This window comes from Notolepis coatsorum (assembly GCF_963971535.1).
Source record: "Notolepis coatsorum genome assembly, chromosome: 7".
Taxonomy (NCBI): Eukaryota; Metazoa; Chordata; class Actinopteri; order Aulopiformes; family Paralepididae; genus Notolepis; species Notolepis coatsorum.
This window is the reverse complement of record NC_140171.1, coordinates 94,212,520-94,233,132: the sequence shown is the minus strand read 5'-3', so window position 1 is coordinate 94,233,132 and position 20,613 is coordinate 94,212,520. Positions and strand designations below refer to the sequence as shown.

At 49.7% G+C, this 20,613-nt stretch overlaps 1 protein-coding gene across 2 annotated transcripts in view; it reads right to left on the bottom strand.

The window, feature by feature from the left end:
* The window catches only part of vwa10.2 (von Willebrand factor A domain containing 10, tandem duplicate 2), a 167,594-nt gene that overhangs the window by 118,563 nt on the left and 28,418 nt on the right, over window positions 1-20,613 (bottom strand). For both annotated transcript variants that reach the window (XM_084319062.1, XM_084319063.1), the window contains exons 6-8: window positions 20,030-20,158; window positions 15,912-16,098; window positions 15,057-15,226 (exon numbers count right to left, since the gene is read on the bottom strand). In XM_084319062.1, the coding sequence (XP_084175188.1) occupies window positions 15,057-15,226; window positions 15,912-16,098; window positions 20,030-20,158 (486 nt within the window). The remainder of the gene's footprint in view (window positions 1-15,056; window positions 15,227-15,911; window positions 16,099-20,029; window positions 20,159-20,613) is intronic.

Genomic DNA, 20,613 nt, shown 5'->3' with positions numbered 1-20,613 from the left:
AGCGTTGGCTAGATTTTATGTATATGCCAAAAAAGTAGCTCAGTATCACATCTTGGACTCACATTACAATAATCCATGTTTTTTTTTTAAACAATCACTATTAAGCACATGAACAACAAGTGTCACACCTTTCACCCTAGTCGCAGAACTGGACAGGTTAGGGTTAGGGGTAGGGTTAGGGTTAGGGTAACCCTAACCCCCTAACCCTAACCATAACCCTAACCCCAACCCCAACCCTAACCCTAACCCTAACCCTAATTTAAGAAATGGTTAAAATCCTGAAAATGAATAAATATTTGATATGTATGTGTGACAGATCGTATCGGACTCCTCTGCGTTGTGTATTAAAGGCTGATGTCCCGAGGGAGAGTCGAACTGGGGTCTCCCAGCAACGACATAGATGGTAAATAAATAACTTGGTTCCCCCCGCAAGCAGTACCCTGTACCCAGTCTTCCTTTCTTTTCATTTATCTCTTGTGCTTTTCTTTTCTTCTCAATCTCATATCCATTCCATTTGTTTGTTTGTCCCAATTCATTTATTTAATTTGTCCTTCTTATCTCTCCACCCTCTCTTTCAGGTCAATGTTTGATTCTCTCTCTCTCTCTCTCTCTCTCTCTCTCTCTCTCTCTCTCTCTCTCTCTCTCTCTCTCTCTCTCTCTCTCTCTCTCTCTCTCTCTCTCTCTCTCTCTCTCTCTCTCTCTCTCTCTCTCTCTCTCTCTCTCTCTTATTATTATATTATATTTTCCCTCATCTTTGGCTAGGGAAATGCGGTTAACGTTGGGCTACTCACCCAGACCCTTGCGCTAATGGGTTTGAATGGAGTGGCCTTGGGTTATTGTTTGTATGCTCTGTTAATCATTTTAGCCCATCCATTAGGGATGGGCCATATGTGTTTTATGTGTAACCCGTCTGTGCAAGACGTTAGGGTTATTTTGTTTTATGTACTTCACCCCCTCCCCCCTCCGTTCACCCCCCCCTTATTCCAGCCATTTAGAGACCTGCCCACATTAGCCTCAATAGAAGCGTCAAAAAAAATATTGCATTACCAACAACCATACAACAACATGTATAGATTATGGCTAGTTTGAACATAATGATATGGAACACTGGTGGAATAAATAAACAACACAAACGAAAAAGCGTGCTCACACTGATGAAAAAAGAACAGGTGGACATAGCTCTGCTAAGCGAAACGCACATTTTAGAGAAAGACATAGATATGTTAGCGGACAACACATATCATAACATCAGTCACTCTTCCTTTGGAACGAGAACTCGGGGAGTAGCCATAGTCGTTAGACGGAAGTTGAATATTGAATTGAAGGGAGTATGGTCTGATGCAGATGGTCGGATAACTATAGCTAAGATTTTACATAAGAACAGAAAAATAGCGTTGGTAGCGGTATACGCCCCAAATTTATACGAAGTTAGTTTCTTCACTACACTTACCAGAGCAATGTTAGACCTTCCCGAATACTCATTTATAATCGGTGCGGATTTTAATGCCATTTGGAACCCAAGGATGGACAAATCAAACCCCTCCTTTTCCAATGAACAAAAAAATGCATCTAATGCATTAAAGGATTGGTCGAAGATTACAGGTGTAAATGACTTATGGCGTTCACTCAACCCCATGACCCGGAAGTACTCTTGTCGATCTGCGAGACATAATACATTATCCAGAATAGATTACGTTTTCACAACCCCGAGACTATTTGATAACTACGATGTGGAAATGATACCCAATGCATTGTCTGATCACTGTTATTTACTCTTAAAAGGAACATTTGGTATACTATCATCCCGAGCCCCAAGATGGCGATTTAACACGATGCTGCTTAATAACAAGGAATTCATTACACAAATCAAAGAAGCTCTTACGGTATTCCTACGGATAAATGTGAATTCGGTGCAGGACCCCAGAATATTATGGATGTCGACAAAGGGAATGATCAAGGATTTCACTGATAGCTTTTCCTCCCAAATACGCAAGAATCGATGCTCCAAACTGGCTGAACTGGAAACACTTTACTCAACGTTATTTAATTCTTTGCAATACAACAACTCGGTTCAACTGGAAAATCAAGTCAATATACTAAAAAAAGAGATTAACGCCATATACAGACAACAATCTGAATTGCAAATACGTAGCACAAGACAACAGCAGTACTCCCAAGGTTCCAAACCAAGTCACCTATTAGCTATGCGACTAAGAGTCAACGCAAAATTTGCAGATATAACTACCATTAGAGCACAACAAGGACTTGTTACAGAACCCAAAGAAATAAACACGACATTCAAAGAATTCTACTCCAACTTATACAAATCAGAAACGACCTTCGATCAAAACAAGATGGACACATATCTTAATCAAATTAACCTCCCTAAACTTTCAGAGGATGACGCTAAACAGTTAGAAACACCGATCACACTAGATGAACTTAGGGAGGCCATATCTGAAATGCAAAGTGGAAGGGCCCCTGGAAGAGACGGTATCCCACCAGAAATGTACCTCTCTTGTTGGGACATAATTGGACCCTTATTACTAAATATGATTTTATACTCAGTCAAGGAGGGGAACTTCCATAAGAATGACAATATTGCACTCATAACAGTCCTCCTCAAAAAAGACAAAGACCCCACCGAGTGCGGTAGTTACAGACCTTTAAGCCGCATCGGAACCGATATCAAACTGTACTCTAAGGTATTAGCTACCAGACTACAAAAGCATATGACGTCTTTAATTCATCCGGACCAAACAGGCTTCATAAGAGGCCGCCTGATCACTGATAACATAAGACGATTACTACACGTACTAGATGCTAACAAGGAAGACAACACACCTAAGGCGATGCTGTCCCTGGATGCAATGAAAGCTTTTGACAGGTTGGAATGGTCGTATCTATGGGCAGTGTTAGAAAGGATGGGGTTAGGAAAAGGATTCATTGATATGATTAAAGTATTATACAAAGACCCATCGGCCATGATTACAACAGGTACAATCACCTCCGAAATCTTTCCAGTATCACGGTCTTCCAGACAGGGTTGCCCCCTTAGTCCCGGACTATTCGATCTATCATTAGAGCCTTTAGCACAATATATAAGACAATCCCAATCCATAGAACCAATCGTAATCAAGGGCACACAACACAAAATTAGTTTATATGCGGACGACGTAATACTGTTCATGCAAAACCCCAACACCGCATTGCCTCATCTTCTCAAGTTGATTGAGGACTTTGGAGATTTATCGGGATTTAGGATAAATTGGCCGAAGTCGGCCTTCCTCCCACTTAACGCCCCTGCAAAAAGAAATATAACCCTCCCAGAAGAGATACCGATGGTAAAACACTTTAGATGTTTGGGAGTTGAAATATTCCCTACCATAAGCCAAACGGTGAAGCACAATTACATAAAAATCCAAAATAAAATCAAATACGACCTTGTCAGGTGGTCAAAACTTAAAAACTCAGTACAAGCACGGATATCAATAATTAAGATGGACGTCCTACCTAGAATCAACTTCTTCAGCTCAATGCTACCGTTACCTCCTCCAAAGGGTTACTGGAAAGAATTACACTCCTCCACATACAAATTTATTTGGAATAACAAACCACCACGTATAAAAAGATCCACCGCACAGAGAAACAAAGCAGACGGTGGTATGGCATTTCCAGATTTCCACCACTATTTTAAGGCATACACTTTAAGACCACTGACAACATGGTTTGATCCCCAAGCATCAGTATCCTGGAGAAATTTAGAAGAAAATATAGTAGCTCCACATAGGCTGAAGGACATAGTGTACACCAAATTATCAATTAAGCAATGCGAACGGAAATTTGGCCCCATAATCACTCATGCAATCCGGATATGGCGTGAAACACAAAAAAAAGACTCTATCCCACATAAATGGCATAATCATACTCCCTTATTCAATAACAATGCACTCTTGATTGGAAAACAACCTATAAGATTCCCTAGATGGGAAAAGCAAGGCATACACACATTTAGGAGACGTTTTCAACAAACAGGGTTTTTGTAGTTTTGATGAGATATGCAAAAAATTTAATCTCACCAAGTCCTCATATTATTTTTACGCACAGTTATTGGCATGTTTGAAGGCTCACGGTGTTCCATTAAGGATACCAATTGTACACCACAGATACCACAAATTCTTCTATGAAAGAGAGACATCGAGAGGTTTTGTTTCAGATTTTTATCATCAATTACTAACGGCCTCGTATGAAACCCTACATCTAGACTCAGTCTGGAGGAGGGATATACCAGACCTGGAGATAGACTTTGACTGGCAAGAAGCCTGGGCAAATGTACGCCTTGCATCAAGGAACCCGGACCATCAACAAATCAATCTTAACTATATTCACAGGACATACTTAACTCCTATAAGACTGAACAAAATGGGTCTTAAACAAGACTCCAAATGCTCCTTATGTACAAATGGGGACGAAGGGACATTTATGCACATGTACTGGGACTGCCCACCAGTTAAGATATTTTGGAAAGAAGTGACCCAGCAATTGTCAAATCTCTTAACTCTGGATATACCTGTACACCCCTCTGTATTACTGCTGAATGATGTCTTTGAGCATGCAGTACCTCCACAGCTAAAGAGATTGGTTTTATCCGGTATCACAGTGGCTAAAAAGCTGATAGCATCACGATGGTTTCAACCGGAAAAAATGTGCCGTAAGGTCTGGATTCTTACATATCTCGATGTGATTTACCAAGAAATATCAACAGCTAGAATTTTGGGTCTCAATGAATCCAAAATGGCAATGTGGTTAGAAGTGGTGGAGAGAATAAAAGCCAGCATATAATGGTAGTGTCTGGTCAGGAACAAATTATAATGGTTGGATTATCCAATGGGGGGTCCGGGAGAGGGGGGTACGAGTTGAATAGGAAGGGGTTAATAATGGATATATTATCCGCATCAAAGGGTTAGAATTAGACTCAATAAAAGACACACACACCGTGCTCCCGTTCAGTCTGAGTGTTATTATATCAGGGGCCTAGTTACAACATTGCTACGTCTGGTGATTATTGCACCATGGGTATCATCACACAATGCTTACAGTCTGGTAATTATATAATTACACCTAGGCACCAAGTGCTCTCACGGTACCCGGACTAAGTGCTGTCCACTGTACACAGACTAAGTGCTGCCCACGTCTGGGCTAAACACAGTATCCACCTTCCCTAAGGGTTTACATATACTGCTCCAGGTCGGTAATATGGGGAAGGAAGGGGGAACATAGGGGAGGAAATAGAAGGGTTCACCGAATGGGAAATATTAGGAAACACACATATTATCACGCTCAAAGGAAAGGAACGAAAACAAAAGAGTGGGCCCACAAAATACCAGTAAAGTCCTATCTTAATGCCGGCATATATTGTTTGGGGTACCCCTATGGAATGGTAGTAGCAACGTTACTTTCGCCCGCAGGCTGCACCACACTGTGTACTGTATAATAACTCGGGAGCATCAATGCTCATTTGTACTCATCCGAAATGGCCGCCTCGCCACGCCACTGTTGTCCGGGAGGCAAGATGGCGTTGAACGCTCTCGGTGAGGATGTTAGCAGGCGGAGCTGGGCTGAGAGGCAGCGCCGGCTGAGAGCGTGTGCTGAGCGATGACGACCCCTGCTGGAGGGGATTAACTCCCGTAAGCTGTAGGCAGCCGGGTGCAGGTCTGATTGAAGTCAGCCGGAGCAGACTGGTTGCAGGCAGCCGGGTGCAGATCTGGTTGAAGTCAGCCGGAGCAGAACGGTTGTTGGCCCACGCTCGCCTCGGGGCTCGTACTCTATACCGCACACAGTAGCTACTATAACTCGATTGTTAAGGACTTTGATACTTGGTTAGCCGCACGTTACTTATACCGCACACAGTAACTATTATAACCCGATTGTTAGTGCCTGGCTCTGCACTAATTGTTCACACACTATCGCTGGTACTGCTAGGATATCGTGTCCACTAGCCAGTACTTCCTATCACCCGTTGCTATCTCACGGGGCCCTCTGGCATAACTTCAGCAATAGGGCTCTCCAGAGCCCCCGTTCGTTGCGACTGTTCGTTGTTCAAGTTCACTGCCGAAGAGGTTCTCTTTCCGTCTTCCGCCCCCATATATCACGTTCCATCTCTGTCCAACACTCTCTGTCAGACACCGCCCCCTGCTGGTCCCGCCTACTAGTCACACAGGGAAGGATGTTGATCATGGTCCAGCGATACTGTGTATAGTCCATACTTCAGTCGATAGAAGGAAGAGAAACTCATATCATTGCTCGTGGGAATATCAATGATGTCTTTGTGTACAAAGGGAATATAAAACACCAGTCAGCAGTCCTGAATAATATACAATATTTTCAGACTGCTACATTTCCCCCCACTTTGAACTTGCTAAGTCCTCTGCAAGTTAACAACAACAACAACCAACGCATGCATGAAAACGGTCCTGAGACCAACAGTTTCACACATCGATCGACACTCGTACCTTAGGCTAACAGTTTCACACACTCCTTCATGAGCTGGACACACTGTTCAACAAACACACTCTTGAGCACGTAGTCCTGGCGATACCGAACGGGTAGCCGACCTCTGGTGCTCCTGTGGGTCCGGGCTGGTTCCACTCTGGGGGGTTCCACTCCCCCCACCTCCGACTCCGTGTCGGATTCTTCTGTGTCTGTAGGTGGGTCATGGACCACGGCCTCGCCCTCCGGGTCCATCGGTGGACCGCCCGTGGCCTCCTCTTCGACTCCGTCTCCGCCTTCCTCCCCCTCTTCTCCTGATGGGGTCGACTCCGCGTCTGACCCAGCGTTCGCTGCCTCTTCCGGGGCGTCCCGCACGGGCCTGGGGTGGTTACACGCCCTAGGATGCGGTTCTCGGCGGCACCCGAAAGCATCTCCACTGTCTGATTCGGACGAGCTCCGCAGCGCCACAGGGGTCTGTCGAGGGGCCCTCACCCTTGCTTCTGGGTCGGAGGCTGGAAACGGACAGGTCTTGAGCTGGTCTCGATGTACGGTCCTCTCGGGGCCCCCTGTTTCGGGCCTGACTGTGAACATGGGTGTCCCTTCGTGGCTCTGCTTCACTACCACGTACGACGTAGGCTCCCACTTGTCCTGTATCTTGTTACGGCCCCGGGTTCGGTGGTCGCGTATCAGGACTCGGTCCCCCGCCCGCAGGAGTGCACCTCTGCTCTTCCTGTCGTAAATCCTCTTGCGCCGATGAGACGCCTGCTTCGCCATGGCCTCGGCGGCCTCGGCAGCGGCGGCCTCGGCAGCGGCCTTTAATCGCTCGTGATGACTCTGTACCCACTCATCTAGGTCCCCCGCTCCCTCCTGGATGATGTCTCGGCCCCCAGGACATCTCGGGGCATTCTGGCGTCCCTTCCGAAGAGCAGGTAGAAGGGGGAGTACCCCGTGGAGGAGTGCACATGGCAGTTGTACGTGAGTACCAACTCGGGTAGGTGCTCCTTCCAGTCTCGCTTCTTCTCGGCGGGCAGACTCCGCAGCATGTCGTGCATTGTCCGGTTGAACCTCTCACATTGCCCATTCCCCTGAGGATGGTAAGGCGTGCGGCTCTTGGAGATTCCGTACAGTCGGCAGAGTTCCTTGATGACGCTCGACTCGAAATTACGCCCTTGGTCGGCATGGAGTCGGGCAGGGCAACCGTAATACACAAACCAATGCTTGATGATGGCGGCGGCGGTGGTCTTCGCTGATCTTTGGTCGGTATGGCAATAGTGAATCTGGTGAACATGTCGGTCAGTACCAGTACGTTCTCATAGCCACCCACTGACCTTTCCAACACGGTAAAGTCCATAGCAAGGACCTCCATGGGGGCTGTCACGTTGGTGCAGGTCATCAGGGCCTGGGCTTTAGGAAACACATCCCGGGCTAATGCGCATCGCTTGCATTGCTGCACCCATTTCTTCACCTCTTCTGTCATCCCGGTCCAGTAATAACTTCGCCTCATCAGGTCCACTGTCCCTTGCCCTCCGTAGTGTCCTCCATCTTCGTGTTGGGTCTCGTAGATCCTCCGTCGCAGGGCCGTGGGCACCACCAGCTGCAGAACCTCCTCCCCGTCCCGGGGGTCACTGACGCGTCGAAACAGTACTTGTTGGTGCAGACGGAACCGCTCCCACTGCCCGTATAACTTGCGGCGTCTCGGGTCTCCCTCCTTCAACTGTACTTTGGTGGGGGGGACTCCCCGGGTCACTGCCCGCGACACCGGACCCAACTCGGGATCGTCCGCCTGTAGCTGCCGCATTTCCGCCCAGTCATACCCGCTGTTCCCTTTCTGTGTCGCTATCTGACAAGCGCTGGCGCTCGGGACCTCCCATGTCTCGGTCGGTCTCTCGGGGGCCTAGCAGGGCCCGTACTTCTTCCGCTGGGACCAAGACGTAGCCATCGCAGGCGACTGAGGCGGGGGCGCACAAGGAGGCGGTCCGTTCCGGTAGACCCTGACGGGTGTGAGTGCCGGTCGCGGGTATTGTTAGGAAGTCTTTTTCGGTGTCTTCTACCTCAGGTTCGGTCCGCATCGGCATGCGAGACAGGGCGTCGGTGTTCTGGTTGAGTCGACCAGGCTTGTACTGGACCACGAAGTCGTACTCTGCGAGCTGAGCGTTCCAGCGCTGCTCCACTGCTCCCAGGTTGGCCGTACCTAGGTCCTTCAATGGGTTGTGGTCGGTGATCACGGTGAACTGGGCGTACATCAAGAGGTCTCGGAACTTCTCAGTGACTGCCCACTTCAGGGCGAGGAGTTCCAGCTTGACACTTAGACCCTTTGAACCTCCCTTATGGGCGCAGTTCCAGGCTAGGTCCCTTTCCACCCCTAGGCTTTACCATCCAGACTCCTCTGGACCGACAAGCCTTAGCTTTCTGCTTCCCGGCATTTTCTTTTCAAAAATACCGATCACAGAAACACTACTCGCTTACTAACTCATTCGGTTTCAGCTTATAGTGGCCTGACTGTACATTGAGCCGAACGCGGCGGCCATCACCATGGTCTTACTGCCATATGCGATCCGACCGGCAGGTGACCCAGTCGATAGCGATCCTAGACCCCGTAGTGGTTGTTGGCCACCCAGGTAAGAACCGACGGTCTGATCCCCACCCCACTTTGCTTTGGGTATGGAAACTTTGACCGTTTTCACCCACCTTGCCTGTTCACAGAGGTGCCCGTGCACGTCTCTGCTAGGTGTGAACTGTCATCCACGTACCACGTGTTGCCCCCACACTTGCGTGTGCGACACACACACGCCGACTAGACGGAGTCACGGTGGTATGTTGATTCATACCTCATCAGACACGGGGGCCCTTCAGTCTCTCCCCAGCACTATATTACATATTTTACGTGCCCTCGGGACTTCGCAGTCCCACCGCCGCCTGTTATGCCCTAGAGGTTCGGGGCGCCTACCCCCTCCCTAAGGCACTGTCATTCCTTTCGGACCCCCGCAGACCTCGGCTCGCAAAGGCGATGACTCGCTCCACGCCCTCTTGCTTCTGGCTCAGTACCGCTCCCAGTCCCAAATAGCTCCCGTCTGTGGTCACTATGAAGGGGAGTTGGAGGTCGGGGTAGGCCAGCACCGGAGGCATCAAGAGTCACTCCCGCAAATGATCGAAGGCCGTCTGACACTGCAGAGTCCACTTGAAGGCCTCGGGCCGGCCTTTAGTGAACCCCTTCTTTTCTTTTCCCATCAGGGCATGCAGGGGCTGGGCCACTTGGGCGAAGCGGGGCACGAACCGGCGATAATAGGACAGGAACCCGATAACCTGCCTCACCTCCTTCGCTGAGCGTGGCACTGGCCAGTCCTCCAATGCCTTCACCTTGTCGGTGTCCACCTGTATGCCGGTTTGCGGAGACAACGTGTCCCAGGAATTTGACCTCGGTCTTCAGAAGGAAGCACTTTCGGGGCTTGAGTTTGAGCCCATGTTCCCGCAGTCGTCCAAACACCAGGTCCAACTTCTGGCAATGGCTCTCGATGTCACGGGCGAACACTAAGACGGCGTCTAAATAGACAAGCAGGACGTCGAAGGCCAGGTCTCCCAGCACGGCGGCCATCAACCGCTGAAAGTTTGCGGGTGCGTTACACAAGCCGAAGGGCATGCGGGTCCACTGGTAGAGGCCGAAGGGCGTCGTGACGGCTGTCTTCTCTTGATCCTCTTCTTTCACCGCCACTTGGAAGTAGCCAGCGGTGAGGTCGAGTGAGGAGAAGATCTTGGCCTGCCCCAAGGCGTCTAGGGACTCTTCAATACGAGGTAGGGGGTACGCATCTCGGTGCGTCATGTTATTGAGGCAGCGGTAGTCACAGCAGAACCGCACGGAGCCGTCCTTCTTTATGACGATCACGGCCGGCGACGTCCACGGACTGCAGCTCTCTACTAGCACCCCCTGGTCCACCAGGTCTTGTACGTGCCGCTTCACCTCTTGAAACACGTGAGGCGGTATTCGCGGTGCCGTTGCTTGACCGGGGATGCGTTACTGGTGGGGACGTAGTGAGTGACCGTGGTTGTGTAACCGTAGTCTCCGTCGTCCACGGAGAACACCGCCTTGTGTTTCTCTAGCACTTGATTTAGTCGGCTCACTTGGGCCGGCGTGAGACCTTGCAGATTCGCCTGCACATGTCCTCGGACCCTTCCGTACAGCTCCACTTCTGGCGGGCTGTCTCGAGCCTCAATCGCCGTCACTCGAACGCCTCCGTCTACTTCCTCCACGGTCACCCTCTCCTTAGGCCGCACTTGACAGGGACAGTGGAGCTCCGCCAGCCTGGACCTGGCTCTGAGCACCATCTCAACGTCAGTCGGGTTCAACACCCGCACCGGCACTCTTCCCTGTCGGGCGTAGGTTACCACGTTCGCCACCAGCATTCCCGGGGGCAGGTTAGCACTTGGCGTGTTCTCTAGCATCACGGGGCACCGCATCCCCACCGTCGTCTCGCAGCGGCCTGAGACGATCACTTCGCTGTGTGGGGGAATAACCACCGGCTCTCGGCCGGCCACTTTGACGTACCCCATTCTTCCCGGGGCAGTACACTCTCGGGCTTCTTGGGCCATGGCGGTGACTATACGGCGGATGGCGATGCTCTTAGCGTCGACCCGTCTTCGGCTCGCCAGGCGCATCCCCTTGATTCCTCTGAACAGGCCGTCTACCCCGCCGAGCACGTTCATGCCCAGAAGTCCCTGGACGGCGTCTCCTGGTGCCACTCGGGCGGGGTCGTCCTTTAGGATGAATATACATTTACCCACAAACGTCATCTCTAGGCACTTCACTTCGGCGTATAGACACCCCACCACCGGGATCTCCAACCCGTTGGCGGCGATGAGGGTGATCCAGTTGGAGGGGGTCAACCTCGACCGTGGAAAGTGTCTTCTGAAGTGACTCTCGTTCATGGTTGTGACTTCGGTGCCTGTATCGAAGAGGCAGCGGGTCTCGACCCCGTCGATCTGAACGTCTAGGGTGAGGCACTCCCCGTGCACGTCCTGCGTCCCAATGCCCTCCGTAGCCGAGTCGGTGACTCCGGCTGCGACGGCGTCCACTGCTCTTCGTGGCCCGGGCCGGTACCCTCTCGGGCCCAGAGCTTCGGGGGCGGGGTTAGCGGCTAGGCATGGCCCGCGGGCTGAGCGGGGACAATCCCTGCTGATGTGGCCCGGCTGATTGCAGGCGTAGCAGATCAGCCTGCCCTCTTCATCTCGGCGGGGTGGTTCCCGTGTGGCGGCGGTCGCATCGTCTCGGCGTCGCCGCCCAGTGGCACCTCTCCGGGGCGCGTCACGTTCCTGTTGGAAGGCCAGGAATAGTTGCTCTTGGCACGCACCTAGCTGTTCCTGTCCTGCCTTGAGCTGCTGAATAGCTTCCTGCAGCGCGTCGACGTTCGGTGGGGCCTCCCGTCTCTCCGCGGCCGCGGCGTGTACTAAACCCCGGGGGGAGCTCTTGTCGGAGGGGAGGACCAGCTCGTCTTCCGACCAATCGATCGCCGCCTTCACGACTTGAGGAAACGGCCTCGTCGCGTCCTCTCTCATGTACTTCCGCATTTCTCTCCTCAGGGCCTCGTCTCTGAGGCCTACCACAAACCGCTCTTGTAGCAGGGCGGCGGCGTCGGCAACCTGTGCAGGCGCCCGATGTCGTAGGCGACGGATTCTCTCCTGCAGGTCGTAGGCGAACTGGCGCACCGTCTCCCTGGCGGCCTGTCTTCGGTCAAAGAACTCCCCCAGGCGAATGCTGACCGGGACCTTGTCCCCGTAGGTTTCCTCAAGGAGCAAGAACAGGGCTTCAGTGTCGGGGACGGTTCCCTCTGTCAGGAAGCGTACCGTCTGTTTCGCCTTTGAGGTGAAGCTGTACGACCTCCGCTTGTTCCTCCTCGGGTATTCTACTGGCACGGAGGTGGGTCCTCATCACCTGGATCCAGTCTTCTACTGGCGGTTCCCCTCTCTCCTTTTCCCCTCCAAATTCGCTGCACTTCCGCTCTCGTTGGACATACACCACCGGGAGGGGCGCGGGAGGAAGCTGTTGGAGCACGGCCTGTGCCAAGGCAAGCGACTCTTGGCGTCGGGCCTGCTCTAATTGTTCGTGCTGGTGATCCAGGATGCCTGCCTGGTCTTGGAGTTGACCCTTTAGGAACTCCACCTCGGCGGTCAAGGTCTGCACCGTCTCGGCTTCTCTTCCTTCCTCTTTGAGCGGGGACGGCGAGTCATCTCTTTGCTTCACCCGGGACGGCCCGGCTTTGGCCTCCGGCTTCGGGGTGTCGCTGTCTGACATCTTAGGTCTCTTGGTCGTCACTTACGAGGGAGTGGAGTAGGATGTAGATCCTGTTCGTGACGGCAAATGTATCAGGGTGGATTATCCCTGCTTCGTGGGAACTGGGGTGCACGGTCACTAGGTAGCGAGACACAGTAGAACTCGGGCTAGCTGCACCTCCGGCTTTGGGGTCAGGAGCGTCAACTGGAGGCTGGCAGTGGGGTGTATGAGGCCCAGGATTTACAAACCTAGTCCGGTACTCCGGTCTTCCTCCCTCTCTCTTGGGCAGTCAGCAGTACTCCCCAACACGCCCTCACTCTCCCCAATTATCCCCTAGCACCCCCCCACACCTAATGACCGAATGGTAAATAAATAACTTGGTTCCCCCCGCAAGCAGTACCCTCCCTCATTAACACCAGAAACCTTACAATGGAAAAGGGAAGGTTGAATAGGAAGGGGTTAATAATGGATATATTATCTGCATCAAAGGGTTAGAATTAGACTCAATAAAAGACACACACACCGTGCTCCCGTTCAGTCTGAGTGTTATTATATCAGGGGCCTAGTTACAACATTGCTACGTCTAGTGATTATTGCACCATGGGTATCATCACACAATGCTTACAGTCTGGTAATTATATAATTACACCTAGGCACCAAGTGCTCTCACGGTACCCGGACTAAGTGCTGTCCACTGTACACAGACTAAGTGCTGCCCACGTCTGGGCTAAACACAGTATCCACCTTCCCTAAGGGTTTACATATACTGCTCCAGGTCGGTAATATGGGGAAGGAAGGGGGAACATAGGGGAGGAAATAGAAGGGTTCACCGAATGGGAAACATTAGGAAACACACATATTATCACGCTCAAAGGAAAGGAATGAAAACAAAAGAGTGGGCCCACAAAATACCAGTAAAGTCCTATCTTAATGCCGGCATATATTGTTTGGGGTACCCCTATGGAATGGTAGTAGCAACGTTACTTTCGCCCGCAGGTTGCACCACACTGTGTACTGTATAATAACTCGGGAGCATCAATGCTCATTTGTACTCATCCGAAATGGCCGCCTCGCCACGCCACTGTTGTCCGGGAGGCAAGATGGCGTCGAACGCTCTCGGTGAGGATGTTAGCAGGCGGAGCTGGGCTGAGAGGCAGCGCCGGCTGAGAGCGTGTGCTGAGCGATGACGACCCCTGCTGGACGGGACGAACTCCCGTAAGCTGTAGGCAGCCGGGTGCAGGTCTGATTGAAGTCAGCCGGAGCAGACTGGTTGCAGGCAGCCGGGTGCAGATCTGGTTGAAGTCAGCCGGAGCAGAACGGTTGTTGGCCCACGCTCGCCTCGGGGCTCGTACTCTATACCGCACACAGTAGCTACTATAACTCGATTGTTAAGGACTTTGATACTTGGTTAGCCGCACGTTACTTATACCGCACACAGTAACTATTATAACCCGATTGTTAGTGCCTGGCTCTGCACTAATTGTTCACACACTATCGCTGATACTGCTAGGATATCGTGTCCACTAGCCAGTACTTCCTATCACCCGTTGCTATCTCACGGGGCCCTCTGGCATAACTTCAGCAACAGGGCTCTCCAGAGCCCCCGTTCGTTGCGACTGTTCGTTGTTCAAGTTCACTGCCGAAGAGGTTCTCTTTCCGTCTTCCGCCCCCATATATCACGTTCCATCTCTGTCCAACACTCTCTGTCAGACACCGCCCCCTGCTGGTCCCGCCTACTTGTCACACAGGGAAGGATGTTGATCATGGTCCAGCGATACTGTGTATAGTCCATACTTCAGTCGATAGAAGGAAGAGAAACTCATATCATTGCTCGTGGGAATATCAATGATGTCTTTGTGTACAAAGGGAATATAAAACACCAGTCAGCAGTCCTGAATAATATACAATATTTTCAGACTGCTACATATGGGAAAGAAATTCACGACACATCCACCATAGTTTTCCCCATGTTAGATAATACACATAGGGGTTATATCTTCAAGTATATACTTTCAGTGGGCGGTTTGATGTGTGTTGCTAGGAAACAGCTAGCACTAAAGTGTACTTCCTGTTGCAGTGTTTGCTAACATCAACAGCTGACAGGAAATGTGGTCTGTTCTGGCTGCTTTACATGTGTTTCTGTTGTCAAGTTAAAACAGTCTATATATTTTGCCCATGATGAATTCTCTGTCTCAGTCTCTGTAGCCGTTTAGTTGATTGTTAGAGTCACCGGGCTCCACTGGGGTCTTACCGGGGCCGTTGAAAGGCACCAGGATGTACAGGTAGGGCTCCACTGGGGTCTTACCGGGGTCGTTGAAAGGCACCAGGATGTACAGGTAGGGTTCCTGCGGGGTTCCCCGCTTGCTGTCGATGATGGAGAACGAGACCCTCTTAGCCTCATCGATGTCGTCTTTCATGCTGCCTGTGGTGTCTATGACGAAACACAGCACTGAGGACTGACTCAATCCCATCAACCTGAGAGAGAGAGAGAGAGAGAGAGAGAGAGAGAGAGAGAGAGAGAGAGAGAGAGAGAGAGAGAGAGAGAGAGAGAGAGAGAGAGAGAAGCAAATATGCAAATGAGTAATAAAATGCATGGGACTATGTGTGCTGTTCAGGGGTTTACTTGAGTATTTGCATTGTAGGGAACTTTGCGCTGCTAGTCCATGTTTATAGAAATGATGCCCTTTCACAGTTCAAGCCTGTCAACTTCAAGAGGAAGTAATCAATGCTCAGAATAATGGGCCTTTAGAGGTCAACGCATCAGCCATCCTTTACTCTGACGTCTCTCCATGCGTGCGCTCCATTTCATTCAAATGCTGGTGTTAAATGGTACAAGTGGGATGTTTGGGGGACTGGCTGTTCCGGGGGGGGGTTCACATGCTTTCGAACAACACTGTACTTATTGTACTTATTTTATGCCTATTCTTACGTCTGCACTTTCTACATTGCACACATTTTATTGTATTTTATACCTATTATTATGTCTGCACTTTATGCATTGTTTTTATTCTGTCAACTGTATGCTCATTTTATGCCTATGTTCATTTTCATGCTATTTGCTGTGAAGCACTTTGAGCTGCAATCCATGTATGAAAGGTGCTGTATAAATACAGTTATTATTATTATATTATTAAATGGTACCAGTGGCAGTGAGCCGTACCGTAGGAAGTTCTTGTCGCCCGCAGCCCCTCTGATGTCCTCCAGCAGCTCCACGGTGGCGTCGACGGCCATGTTGGCCGCTTTGAGGTGGAGGGGGCCATGTTGAGCCCCGGTGTCGTCCTTGTTGATGCCCCCCACTGGGTCAACCGTACTTGTCCGGTCGAACGAGCCTCCATGGCTGCATTTACCTGGAAGAATAGAATAGAATAGAATAGAATAGAATAGAATAGAATAGAATAGAAGTACTTTATTGATCCCGAGGGGAATTCAGAACCACAGATCGCTCACACCTACAAATTCAGGTGTACGAGAATGCGCTTCCAGTTTAAGAATGAGTGACGTTCTTCATTCAGGGGATCGCAGCTGAAACACTTGGGCCATTTATGAACACCAGTTTCACACGTTCAGGCATCCGGAGGAGGACTTTCGGAAATGTCTTTGTAGCACCCTGAAAATATGGCTATTATTCAGAAGTGCTGACTTGCCTTTTTATCTCCCCTGATGCACCAAGACCTACTAATTAGTCTCCATTAATATTCCCTCGAACAACGACGCAGGCTCCTCCTTGTTCTACCGGCTGGAATATGGATTATGAACAATAACCCTGGATCATATTCTCCACTCAGTGTTTCCCTTTGGGGCTAGTAGGCGGTACCAGCAGGGGGCGCGGGTGGCAGGCAGAGAGCGTACGAGAGAGACGGAGAAGGAAGCAAGCCAACTGAGACGGAAGTGCGAGGAACCAGCCTCTTCGACATTGGACTTGGATCGGTTCGGTCGTGTCTGGACAGAGCCCCGTAGTGAATGGATTGAACTTGAGTATATTACGGGTTATCCTATAAAAGTAAACGTAGTAGCGTGGTGCATGTTTCCCTACTGAATACCATAGCGATACAACGAGTTATCCTAGAAGAAATGCGGTATAGCCAAGTGTGGCTTAAGTTAAAGATATTCCCTCTAGTGAGGTGCCCCGCCAGCGTGGCGTGAAGAGGACCGGTGTTTAGAGACACCCTGCGTTATTATATATCACGGCTAGCAGGAGGGCTGTTTGGGACCCAGAGTGTAGCTTCAGTGTCAGTGAGGGCAAGTTTATGGATGCGCGTCGACCCAGCACCGGCTGTCTACAACCAGTCTTCACCGGCGTCAACGTTGGCTCTGCACCGGCTGTCTTCAGTCAACACGGGGGTTCGTCCCGACCAGCAGAGGTCGCCATCACCCAGCACGCGCTCTCAGCACACTACTGCCCCTCTGCTCCAGCCCCGCTTGCTAGCGCCCGTGCCGAGAGCGTTCGACGCCATCTTGCTATCCGGACGGTGGTGGCGCGGCGAGGCCGCCATCTTGGTTGAGTACATTAGGGCTTCGGTGCCCAGGATCTTATTGCACAGTACACAGTGTGATGCGGCCTGCGGGCGAAGCTAACGTTGCTAACTACAGTTCATAGGGGTACCCCATCAACAATATATGACGGCATTAGTATAGGACTTTTGTTTGGTATTGTGGGCCCACATTTTTGATTTCCTTTGAGTGTGATAACGTGTTGTGTCTTTAATAATAATTTCCCATCTTATCAACCCTTTCCCAGTGGGGAGGTTACAGACTAGAGGTCTTATACATGGTACTGACCCAGACGTGGGCGATGAGTCAAATGCATTAAAGTATATTATTCCTGGTACTAACACAGAGGTGTGTGTAGAATATACGTGGACATAAGGCATTGAGTTACAAATTGGGTAATAGTAAGATTTCATTCTATTTGATCCAGTGCCTTTAAATCTTTGTAACTGTCCAGTATAATTAACTATAAAGAATTAGATGGGAGTTCTGTGTGCGTGTCCATTCATGAGCCGCTTAACAACTCTTTTGGTGTGGGTAACGTTAATACAATTAACCCCTTCCTATTCCACCTTTCCCTTTTTATTGTAAGGTTTCTAGTGTCACTGAGGGAGGGTACTGCTTGCGGGGGGAACCAAGTTATTTACTTACAATTCAGTCACTAGGTGTGGGAGGGTCACAGGAGTAATTGGGGGAAGTGGGAGCGTGTTGGGGAGTACTGCTGACCGCCCTGCTGCAGGGGAGGAAGACCAGAGTACCAGACCAGGTTGGTAAATCCCGGGCCCCATCCACTCACACTGCCAGCCTCCAGTTGAAGCTCCAGACTCAAAGACAGAGGTGCAGTCAGACAGAGCTCTACTGTGTCTCGCTACCCAGTGATTGTGCCCACCCGTTCCCACGAAGCAGGGATAATCCACCCTGCTACATCTTCTTACGAACTACTTACAATCATGAGGTCCAATGACGGCACCAAGGCTATCAGCAGGGCCACCAGCAGGGGGCGCTAACTGGAGAGGGGCTCCCTGTAGTCTACATAAGGGAGAGACCTCCAGAGTGTTTCCTATACACAGCCTCTTTCAGCAGCCTGTAGCCAACTTAACATGTGCTTATAATAATATATATTTTTGTATGTATTATTGGTTAGCTTTGCATACCAAAATAGTACACTTTTAATACGTTTACTGAAGTACAACTCTGTCAGTTAAGCTGATGGGGCGACAGTGGTCGGTAGGTAGAGCAGTCGTCTGGTTACCCGGAGGTTTCTTGTTTGATTCCCGCCTCTCCCGGGCAGCGTGTCGAAGTGTCCTTGAGCAAGACACTTAACCCAGCAGGTTGGCACCTTGCACAGCTGCCTCCGCTGTCGGTGAGTGAATAAGTGAGTGAATGGGTCAAATGTGAGGAACAAATTGTAAAGCGCTTTGGATAAAATCGCTATATAAATGCAGCCATTTTCCATTTGATGGCATTGCATCAACTGTACTACAAGCAAGTACGTACAGTAACTCACACCTCTAAAAATTCAAACTATCCCTTTAATATGACAGATGAATTGTCCAGGAAACAATGTTGTAGAAAGTAGTTGTACTAACAGCAGGCCTAGAGTCCTATTAATTATGTACATTACTATTTCTACTATTACTATTACTATTACTGTGACCTTTACTCTAAATGTCCCGGAGTAAAAAGAGATTCTGAGAGGACACGCAGAGAGGTCTGTGTGTCAGCGAAGCTTCCAGAAAACAGTTCAAAGTTGGTATAAAGTAGTATAAAGTATAGAAGTATAAAGTCTGGTAAAGTTGGGAAATCTATTTTGGCAAATAGCAAAGATCATACACAGATGATCTCACATTGCAAAACAGAGGGAACTTGGCGAAAACACATTACTATATCAATTTGGAAAGAACACATACACACACACACATATCCACGTTGGCAGAAGAGACAAGGGGACTTGGCAGACATTTACACACACATACGCAGAGATAAACAAACACACATACTCTCACGAGCACATGCACAACGTATTGCACACAGGTCCACAGCACAGTCTGAAGATGTGGCCTACACACATACACCCACAGAATTGCAACACACACACACACACACACACACACACACACACACACACACACACACACACACACACACACACACACACACACACACACACACACACACACACACACACACACACACACACACACACACACACACACACACACACACACACACACACACACACACACACACATCCACACATACAAGCACACACAGAGATATCCACACACATACACACCCACATGAGATTACGAGTATAAGAAGGATGAAACCATGATATGAATTCAGAAGTGTCTGTGTGTCTCGATTCGACCAGAATAAATCTTCTCCTGTGCAGTCATTCAATCCAGCTCTGTGTCGTCTTTGTAAGTATCACAAATTGTTTACTTGAAGGATGATTCAGTGATTATTGACAACACACACTGCAAGACTGTGTGTGTTGATGTGCATATGAAAGTAGTGTGTGTGGGGGAGCTCCCGTAGCTCACCGCATATCTCGGCGCTATTTCTGCGTCGGGGAAAACCGTGCTCGTCACGGATCTGGGGGACACGAGTTCGATTCCCGGACCCGCCGTCATTTCTCAGAATGTCTTCCCCTGCTCTACATCCCATTTCAACCTGTTTCTGTCGGTCATGCTTGATCAGAAAAGCGATAAACGCTAAAAAAAAAAAAGTAAAAAAAAAAAGTAGTGTGTGTGTGTGTGTGTGCGTGTACCAGACTGTGGGCGTTACCTGCAGGTTTGGTTGAGGAGAGCACACTGAAGTATCCTGAGGTGAGAAGTCCCTGCTGTAGAACGTCGGGCAGAAGGTTGTCGGTGCAATTCCCTCTTGTACAATTCTTGCAGGTTGGAGTACTGAGGCCTGAGTAGGGAGAACAGTACTGATTAATAACTTTTTTTTATTTTTTATTTTATTTGCTGGACTTTTGTGGGTCAGGATTTTGCAATAGAATTAGAATTGTCCTTTTAAAGGTAACAATTGACATAGTGATCCACCAATCTGTTGACACTGCTTCCTCCGACATCAGTGCTCAAACTAGCTTCACATGTCAGACTCATGGAATGAATGAATGAATTATCATTACACTACACTACACAATGGCTGAACGGCTCAGGATACAGGGATTGATATCAGCCAATTAAGGGGAAGGGATGATTAGGTGGCCAGAGGGTGACCAGATGCAAAAAGTCCAAAAGTGGGACAACAGTAAGATTTTGGTGGGACAAAGTGGGACAACAGTACGATTTTGGTGGGACAAAGTGGGACAGATAGATTATGTAAATTTCTTTATTAGAATAACTGCCATGGTCTTCACT